Source organism: Lithobates pipiens, unplaced genomic scaffold (assembly GCF_037356315.1).
Source record: "Lithobates pipiens isolate NorthernLeopardFrog02 unplaced genomic scaffold, aLitPip1_a1.2 Scaffold_16, whole genome shotgun sequence".
Lineage (NCBI taxonomy): Eukaryota > Metazoa > Chordata > Amphibia > Anura > Ranidae > Lithobates > Lithobates pipiens.
This window is the reverse complement of record NW_027507748.1, coordinates 280,525,261-280,535,767: the sequence shown is the minus strand read 5'-3', so window position 1 is coordinate 280,535,767 and position 10,507 is coordinate 280,525,261. Positions and strand designations below refer to the sequence as shown.

General features: G+C 43.0%; 1 protein-coding gene across 1 annotated transcript in view; it reads right to left on the bottom strand.

Annotated features, from left to right (window-relative positions):
• Window positions 1-612: 612 nt before the first annotated feature.
• The window catches only part of CIAO3 (cytosolic iron-sulfur assembly component 3), a 40,806-nt gene continuing 30,911 nt past the window's right edge, over window positions 613-10,507 (bottom strand). Inside the window, exons 10-11 of the mRNA XM_077481505.1 lie at window positions 5,214-5,371; window positions 613-1,793 (exon numbers count right to left, since the gene is read on the bottom strand). Of these exons, the coding sequence (XP_077337631.1) occupies window positions 1,555-1,793; window positions 5,214-5,371 (397 nt within the window). The 3' untranslated portion in view covers window positions 613-1,554. The remainder of the gene's footprint in view (window positions 1,794-5,213; window positions 5,372-10,507) is intronic.

Below are 10,507 nucleotides of genomic sequence, written 5' to 3'. Positions count from 1 at the left end.
CCAACCAGTTATTAGGTTTAGGGGGCAATCACTTTTTCACACAGGGCCATGATGGTTTTGATTTTTTTTCACCTTTAATAATAAACACCTTCATTTACAAATTGCATTTTGTGTTTACTTGTGTTGTCCTTGACTATTGTTTAAATTGGTTTGATGTTCCGAAACACTTAAGTGTGACAAACATGCAAAGGAACAGGAAATGAGGAAGGGGGCAAACACTTTTTCACACCACTGTATAGACAGGTTTCCCTCACTGCTCTGAGAAAACCCAGATACCGCATCTGGTGGCAGGCTACAGTGGCAAGTGACACTCCGCATCTGGTGGCAGGCTTTATAGTGGCAAGTGACACGCTGCATCTGGTGGCAAGCTTTATAATGGCAGGCAAAAAGTAAAATGCATCTGGTGGCAGGCTTTATAGTGGCAGTAACAGTGGCTGTGGTGACCTTGGTGTCAGGATGATTGAAGCACTAACAACCCAACCTTGGTCCTTGGGAGAAAAAAATAAAAAAAACACTTCTTCCACACAACCAATCCCTGGTTCGAAAAAGATTGGTGACAGAAGATAAAGTATTTCAAAAGGCCAATACCAAGTCAAATTTAGGAACTTACACTAGTATTTAAAACATATTTAATGAATGAATATGGTGGCACATTAAATGTGTGCCTTTCATATCTGCCTGAAATTTAGCATTATGAACTTTACAGAAACCTACTGCTCTGCATTTTTTACTGCAAGACTGGAAATGGCTAGGATTTTCTCATGGAGTAAACAGAATTTATGCAACCAGCACACAGATATATTGAGCCAGAACTAAATGAACTATTCGTATCTAAAGATATTGTCATGGAAAACTCAGCTAAACATTATATTACTCATTATATAGACCAGGGATATGCAATTAGCGGACCTCCAGCTGTTGCAAAACTACAACTCCCATCATGCCTCTGAGTGTCATGCTTGTGGCTGTCAGAGTCTTGCTATGCCCCATGGGACTTGTAGTTCTGCAACAGCTGGAGGTCCGCTAACTGCATATCCCTGATATAGACCATAAAATATTGCCACACAAAACTCAGCTCAACAATATATTATAAATTGTTTTCTAGAGAATAAATCATATACACACACACACAAAAAAAAAAAATATACAACATAAGACACGTGGTACAAGCATTACTTTCTGAAATCCAGTTTGTAAAACATGTTTTAGTGCAAAAAGTGAGAAAGTCTCAAAGAACCTGAGATAAACACCATAATATAGAGCAATGATGGATCAGATCAGGAGTTGGAAATGTTTTCTAACTTTAAACATGGCAGATGACAAGGAAATTATAGAAATCTGTATTCCTTACACCATCGAAGACAATACACTGCCAACCTGTGGCCAGCTGTTAAGGCTCAAGTTCCATCACGTCCTCTTAGCCATAGGCATTTCAAGAACATCAAGGCACTCACTTTTTAGGCGGCATTATATGCTTGGACTTTTATATAACCTACAGTTAAAAAGTGTTTGTGCCCTATAACATATGATGCAAAGAATGACTGCATCCTCCAATCACCATTTAATGCTGAGTCCAGAGGTAGTTTTCTCTACCGCGTGATACTGTGTAAGTAAGGCCTCTTCGACCTTGAGACCCCCTCTCCCTCCAAGCCACTGTTCATAAAGTTCCTTCACTCTCTCATTCTTCTCTGGTAACTCATTTCTCACAGAACTGTAAAGCTGTTCCACCCTCTCCAGCAAGTCCTTACTAGGTTCTCCTTCTGCTCGGATCTGTCCTCCTCCATTCAAGCAGCCTGAAAGAAAAAAAAGACACTGAGTTCAGGGAAGAAATTACAAAATAGTATTCTCTCCTCTATGATGCCCTATTAGAAGGCCTCATAAAGCTGTGCACAGAAATGAATTCATATCCAAAAGATCATGTGCTAGGAAGACCTACCCTAATAACACAGAGTGACTTACCATGAAGATAGTTCTAGAGTGTTAAAAGCATATACAATTACAGTGGTTATAGAAAAGAATCATCCCCCTTTAAAAAAAAAAAAAAAAAAAAATCACATTTTGTTGCTTTGCTGCCTGGAATGAAGAGATACAGTTTGTTTTATCCAGCTGTATTTCCTCAGTGCAACTTATAACATCCAAGTGAAGGATATAACACCAACGGGTCAATTAAAAAAATAAAAATAAATTCAAAACCAGAATCACAGAGTTGGGAAAAAAAAGACCCCCCTCCTAAAAAGGACTTGTAATCTTTTTAATTCTTTATTTCTTTGCAAGAATACGAAACAACATCATTAATCAATGAAGTACAACAATGAACAATGAAGGACTTGTAATCTAAATCAGGTGCAGCTAATCACCTTTTCAATGGCACAAAGCCATTTGACTTTCATCTGTGATCATTTTGATTAAGTTAGCATGAAAAGAGTTTTCCTGGAGCATTTAAGTTCCCGGTGGTACAACTGAAACAATCAACTATGGGTGGCAAGACACTGTCAAAAAATCTCTGGGATAAAGTTGTGGACAGACACAAGTCAGGAGATGGATACAAAAAAAAAAAAAAAAAAAAAAAAAAAAAAAGGTCAAAGGCTTTATCAATGCCTAGAAACACAGTGAAGTCTACTATTAAGAAGCGGAAGGTATTTGGTACAACATAGACCCTCCCCCTGCATCAGAACGTCGCTCCAAACTGGATGAAATGAGCCCAGGAGGAAACTGGTCAGAAAGGTTACCAAGAGGCCTTCTTCAACTCAAGCAGTTGCAGGTATTTATGACAGAGTAGTCATTGTGTGCATGTAAAAACACCAATTCTCCACAAATGTGGCTTGTATGGGAGGGTTGCAAGAAAAAACCCACTCCTCTAGAAAGGTCACATGCAGTCATAACTGAGCTTTGACAAAACGCACCTTGAAGGTTCTGAGGCCATATGAAAAAAATTGTTATGGTCAGATGAGATTAAAAATTAATTGGCCTTAAGGCTGGGTTCACACCGCTGCGGGGGGAGATCCGGATGTGATTCGCACAGCAAATCACATCCGATCTCCGTAGCGCTGCGAGTTCAGCCATACAGATAGTATGGCTGAACTCGCAGCGGTCCCGCAGCAAACTCGCACGGGACCCTTTTTTGGGTCCGCAACGGAATCGGATCGCATGGGGGTTCACACCATGCGATCCGATTCCTGTGCGAGTCGGCAGATCGCACTGCGATATGCCGACGGATCTGGGGGTGTCATTAACATAACATTGACACTCCCAGCCGTCCGCATAGGGCAGTGTGAACTGCCGGCGGGAGATATGCGATGCGGGAAAACGCCGCGGATTCGCGGCGTTCCCGCATCGCAGCAATGTGAACCTAGCCTTAACAACAAACGATATGTCTGGCGGAAATCCAATACAGCTCACCATCCAAATAACACCATTCCTACAGTAAGGCATGGAGGTGGTAATATTCTGTTATGGGGGTATTTCTCAGCAGTAGGGACTGGGGCACTTGTCAGGATAGAAGGAAAATGGATGGGGCAAAATGCCATAAAATTCTTGAGGAAAATCCGCTGCCCTCTGCCAGAAAGTTGTCAATGGGAAGAAGGTTTACTTTTCAGCATGACAATGGCCCAAAGCACAGATCAAAAATGACCACACAGTGGATAAAGGGAAAAAAGGTGAATGTCCTTGCATGGCCTAGTCAGAGCCTAGACTTAAACACATTAAAAATCAGTGGAATGACTTGAATACTGCAGTCCACAGTCACCATCAAATTTAACTTAACCTGGGCATTTCTGAAAAGAAGAGTGGGCAAATATTGCAAAGTCTAGATGTGCATAGTTAGTAGAGACATATCCCAACAGACTAAAGGCTGTAATTAAAGCAAAAATGGTTCAACAAAATACTGACAAAAGGAGGAATCCCTTTTCCAAATCAGCGATTCTGTTTTTGCATTTTTTTATGACTTGTTGGTGTTTAAATCTTTCACTTGGATGTTTTAAGTTGCACTTATAATAGTGCTAGATAGTATAATACTGCTAGATAAAACAAAAACTGTGTCGGTCTTCATTTCAGGTTGCAAAGCAACAAGATGTGAATATTTTAAAAGGGGCGATTCACTTCTATAGCCACTGTACATCACAAGGGCTAAGTAATTTCATCAGGTGAATAAAGAACATGTGACCGAATAGTAAATCAAGCACTGCTTTCAGGGTGTTCTGTAAATAGAAGATAGGATGTGTTGTGCATAACTACCATGGCATAAAGTTCCATAAGCATAACTGCTTATGGAACTATGAAGACTCGTACTCCAGCCCAATTTTAATTTTGTCCAGAGGAGAAATGCTTGGATTTATTTTCTCTTTTTGCTGCTTCTGCCCCTCCTTTTTATGTTCCAACGACTGAGGGACATAAAGTAAGTGTAAATGTCTCCATTGAAGGACACCAATAGCAGTACAGACAAGACAGGAGTTTGTAATCCCTCCTCTCTCCATGCCCTTTATATTCACTGTTTGATTTCTGCTCAAAAGGTTAATTAACATGAGGGTGAATCAAACTTGACCTAAAACTTTCTGAGATAACAAGAGTGCTGAAGTGCAGGCACAAAAAAAAAGCTATAATCACACTTAAAGGGGTTGTAAACCCTCATGTTCTTTCACCATAATGCATCCTATGCATTAAAGATGAAAAAAACTCGTTACTGACCAGTCCCCCAGCCCCCCCCCCCCTTTTAATCACCCGAGTCATGTATTACCCTGCTGGAGACGTGCTTATGGGCTCTTGATTGGATAGATTGGTAGAAGCGCAGCCATTGGCTACCGTCAATCAAAACCAATGACGCGGGGGCCGGGGCAGAATCCTACATTCGGCATCTATGGATGTCGAATGCTGGACTCGGGAGTGCACCCGCAAGGTAACACCCCGGGACAGTGCTTCTCCTAGGCCCTAGGGGGTTATATGATGCAGGGGAGGAGCTAACAGCGCTGCCAGGGGACCCCAGAAGTTGAGGATGGGGGGGAAACTCTGTGCAAAACGAACTGCACAGTGGAGGCAAGTATGACATGTTTGTTATTTTTGAAAAAATAAAAAAACTAAAACCTTACAATCACTTTAATTATTAATTTTTGGCATTTTGATGAAAACTACTTATAAAACGTGTGTGTCTACAACAATCTGTATAAAAAGCAAAGAAAAATATTATCTTTTTTTCCCTTAAATTATAGGGGATGCAGTACCTGAAGGACAGGCCATCACTTCCACATAATGGTAATTGCAGCGTCCTCTTTTTAGCTTCTGAACCAGATTCTGTATGTTCCGAAAACCATATGCCAAAGCAAAGTGCAACAGCACCTTATTGTCCTTCTCCAGGGTCACTTCCTGAAAGTCCTTGTTCCTAGGGGGAGTAAAATTCCAAAATATGAAAAGCCTATATCAATGTAAATAAACGGTATCTTCTGGAATAACTGAACTTTTTTTTTGGACTATATAGACAAGTTTATCAAAATCATGCCTCAAGCATAGACAAGCACAGAGAATCTTTTCAGGGTTAGAACTGAACTGCTGGGGAAAATAGTTTGGCAAGAAAGGTTACTGTCCCCCATTGGCTTATTAAACATGAAACAGCACTAGGTGGGAAAACTGGGAAACTGAATGCTAGCAAACAAAACAAAAAAAAAAAAAAAAACTGTAGGCCAAGCTCAGCGTATCCCCTGCTACTACAAGCATGTTTTGTAACCAACCAGCACAGAAAGCATGATCATAAACACAGAGGGATCAAACCTGTGTCTGCCATAAGACTCCAAGAAAATAATTTTACAATGAGTACAAAACTCCTTTTTTCTTTATTTCTTTCATTGACGAAAAGCAGTCCAAACAAATGCTAAATACTCAAAGAAAAAAACAACAGTAAACTGAAATGACTACAGCACAAAGAGCCACCTGAAGGATCTTGGGTCAGAAGCTGGCATCAGATAAGCTCACCATGTCCACTTGATAGAACTTAGGGAATGTTAACATGGCCGTTTGCTTGATGCTGAAAAGCCCGAAAAGCACTAAGATCTTGTAGAGTGCGTCTAAAGCTTTTAAAAACAATCCTTACATGTAGTAGCTGCATTCATTTTGCTTTTTCTCCTTTTTTTTTCACCTGGAGATCCCGCCAGTAACACTTAAAAAATAAAAAAATAAATAATAAAAAAAATCTCCTAAACCTGTACAGTTTAGGAGATATTCCCCTGGCAATGTGCCGCTGTCTGCAGTGGCGCATGCGCACGGGGGATTCTCGGCTGGAAGTCCGGCAGTCGCTGGACCCTGCCGGAAAGAAATCTCCCACGCGCATGTGCGGGAGTGACGATAATTGCTGCTCCGGCCACTCACAGCGCTGGAGCCGCGATATCCGGGAAGGCATGCCGAGGGAACATGTCAGCTCCCTCGGCGTGTATCGGGTGCGATGTCGGAAGGTTCGTACTAAGGTAAGTATTTCATAATGAGCTAGTATGCGGTGCATACTAGCTCATTATGCCTTTTGCCTTGCAGGTGTGAAAAAAACTAAAAACATGTCATTGGGTTTACTACCGCTTTAATGCAGCCAACACATTTAAGAATTGTTAAGCTGTAAAACATGATTTTTGGGTTAATACTGCTTTAAGTGCCCATTCACACAGGAACATGGTGCAGCAAAACCCATGTTCTGTGCATGTTTTCCACAATGCATTGCAAACACTGAGCGTGCCATCTGCTGTGAGTGTCAATAGATTTCTAACACTCCGAAGGCAGATCAAAAGCACTGTGCATTTGCCTGCACCAGATTGCATGGTTGAAGTGCGTTCTTAAAAGTAGTGCATGCACTTAGTAGTGATAGTAGTTTAGATGCTAGCAGAGGTTAATACTTCCCAAGGACGTCATATGATGTCATTGACTGAGTTGGGATATCTGAATGATGCCTACAGCTGCAGGCATCATTCATTCAGATATAATCTTTTACAGCTGGCAATTCTGTGCACTGTAAGAACAATCATAGCGGCAGTTAAGTTGCTTGATCATTCTTACAGGCGGCGGGAGAAGACAGCTCCCCCCTCCCGTCACCCTCCGGTGCATCTCCGGGCTCTTGCGATTGGCGACCCAGAGAAAGAATCCACCACCGCTGGACATTGATAAGAGATTTCCGGTGACCAGATGGTCCCCAGTCATCTCTATTACCTTCTGAGGCCCGGACGCGACGTTAGGACGTCACATTGGGCTAGCGGACGTAAACAAAGCCGAGACCTCGGCTGGAAAGAAAGAGATCATTTTTTTATATCAATCTTTCCAGCCTGGAGGAGAGATGTGGGGTCTTGACATTGTTCCTGACAGATCTTTGAAAATTGCAGGAGCCTTCCCCCCCCACCCGAGCGAGCGGGGGAGCACCTCCATAAGGAGTCTTTAGCATTCTGCTTTGTGGGCTCTGTCCCAAGAACTCTTTTGACCCTGGTGCTGCCCTTGGGGTCTTCCCCTTGAACCTGACGGTTGAGGCCATCGAGACTGCCTAGAGGCTGATGTCCCTGGCACAGGTGAGGAAGGAGAAATGTTTAAACTTCTTCTTTACCGGTAAAAAAAAAAAAAGATGTATTTATCCAGATCGTCTGCAAATAGCTGTTCACCATGAAAGGGGAAACTGGACAAGAGCTTTTTACATGGTGCTTTGGCTGACCAATTTTTCAGCCACAGAACTCTGCGAGAATGCACTCGTCCAAGCATAAGCCGTGAGGCTTGAATAATAGAATCTTTCATAGCATCTACTGTGAAACATAGTGCGTCTGACACACCAGCCCATTGCTGGGCCTGCTGATCAGGCAGAATTTTGAGCATCTCCACAAACTGCTCCTTAATGGACTGAGATGCACCAATTGCCGCAAGAACCGTCTGCGCTACTGAACTTGCTAAAGACATATTGCTTTTGGAAAGTTCCAACTTTTTATCTGTTGGATCCTTTAACAGCGCATTATCCACCGGACATGTGAGACTCTTGTTCACTGAGGCAATTGCAGCATTAATTGCTGAAACCCCCCATTTCTTATAGAGATCCTCTTCCATAGAATAAAGTGTGGAGAATTTCTTAGGAGGATAATATTGTTTATCCGGATGTTCCCATTCAAAATACATAAGCTTTTTTAGCCACAAATGAGTAGGAAAAGCATCCCCAGAAGTAGACAAAGCCTAGCAACAAGGACGCAGCCCGGCAGACTCCATTGCTGGCCAATGAGAGCAGAGGGGGCATTGTCAGCTAAGTAGTGCTTGCTAACTGTGCATAGATGTATAGATCAAGCAGTGAGAGCAGCAGATTGGCAGGGCTGCAGGGTTGCTCATATAGTGAGCCTTCAGAGACAGTAACTGCTGAAGACAATCCAGCAGCTCTGTACCTGGAATGCAATCCATGGCCAATTTACCAGAATGGAATCTGGAAAGTATTCTACGTGGAATCCAGTGGCCAAAGGTCACTTACAGGCTCTCTCTGCAAAGTCCAGTTCAGCGGGGTCCTGGCGTGGTACTCCAAAGCCAGTAAAAATAAGAATGCCAACCTCAGTTAAAGCTTAAAATTAGGAAGAGTTAAGCTGTCCATATGTGGTTAGTGTGGATGAAGGAATCACCCCCAAGGGACATTGTATTCCGACAGTGGCCCCAGCCGCTGTCAGAATACACTGATCAATGTCTACAGCTGCTGATTGAGAGAAAACTTTCCAATATGTCCCATCGAGAGAAGTCCATTAAGCAACGGACGTCTGCTGATTGGTTGAGACCTCGCACTGATCAAAATTCGGCCAATCCCTGCTGGACATGTCAAATTTAGTGAGTGGCCAGGTTAAATATCTTCACTGCATCCGAGTACAACAAATCACTATTTAATATTCAAAGCAAACTAACACACCAATCCGTGTCTCTATGCTTTATTTTGTTGAGAAATAACTATGTAAGACAACCCCCTAGCATAGCTGACTGTGGCCAACCTGAGTAAGGGCAAATTATTCCATCTGCCCATAGCTGAAGCATGCAGGCAGGAGGGTGTGCTTAGCTGAGAAAAACCCCACCTTTCCTCCCTTCCCGAAGACTTCTGAGATGTATGACATAATTTGCCTAGGCAAGAAACCAGAAAGTAACTGTAGAAATGTAAAAAAAAAAAAAAAAAAAAGTTAAAAACCAAGTAAATATGATATACATGCCTCTTTACTAATGCTAGCAGCATGAGGATTAAAAATAATCAATGTTGATTGGGGGAGTGAAGTTCCACTTTAAGTGATATGATTACAGGAAGGCTTAGTGAGGGGGGGGGGGGGGGCTTTAGGTTAAAGAGGGATTCCACCTAAAAAAAAAATATTAAAAGCCAGCAGCTATAAATACTACAGCTGCTGACTTTTAATAAATGGACACTCACCTGTCCCGGGTTCCAGCGATGCCGGCAGCTGAGGCCGATCGATCGCTCGGCTGCTGCCGTCACCATTTTAGGTGAGGGAATCAGGAAGTGAAGCGAATCGGCTTCACTTCCCGGTTCCCTACTGCGCATGCGCGAGTCGCGCAGTGCAATAGGAATTCTCCGCGCTGTCACTGGGACCCGTGTGTGTCCCAGCAAACAGCGCGGCAGGACAGGAAATGACATAGACTCCCACGGGAGTCTATGCCCGGAAGTGGGTGTAAATACCTGTCTTTGACAGGTATCTCCACCCCCCTCCCCCTTGTAAGGTGCCAATTGTGACACCGGAGGGGGGGAGGGTTCCGATCAGCGGAAGTTCCACTTTAGGGTGGAACCCCGCTTTAAGGCATCCCTCTCTGTCGCAGGAACTCTGCACTGAAAACTGTGTGGAAATTCCTTACAATGTCATCCTAGTAGTAAAGCTACCTGTTCAGTGCTCTATAATAGCATATATGAGGAATGGAATGGCTACATCCCTTTCAAACATTCTCACATAGACTTATAGCATGGAGGAAGATAGGGATGTGTCTAAGCAAGTCTGCTAGAGCCAAACTGGTTTCTACTAGACTACACAACCATATTTACACATGACTTAAACATGAGTAAACCCGCTGACATTTTTTTTTTTTTCAGACCTGCAAGGGAAAAGGCATAATGAGCTAGTATGCACAGCATACTAAATCATTATGAAATACTTACCTTAGAACAAGGCCCTGACATCTCACCCGATACAAGCAGAGGGAGCTGACATGTTTCTTTGGCGTGTCTTCCGTGTACCGTGGCTCCAGCACTGTAAATGGCCGAAGCAGCGATATCATCACTCCCACGCACGCACGCGAGATTTCTTTCCAGGAAGGTCCGGCGTCTGCCAGGCTTTCAGACAAGAATCCCCTGTGCGCATGCGTAGCTGCAGTCAGCGGCTTATTGCGAGGGGAATATCTCCTAAACCGTTATTATAGGCTTACCTGTAGGTAAAAGTTAAAAAAAAAAAAAAAAAAAACAACCACTTTAATGGCTATTAACTGGTTGCTGGCCATCAAATGATGGCCAGGCGGCGTGGCGGGAGGGCGTCATATTACATCCTCCCAT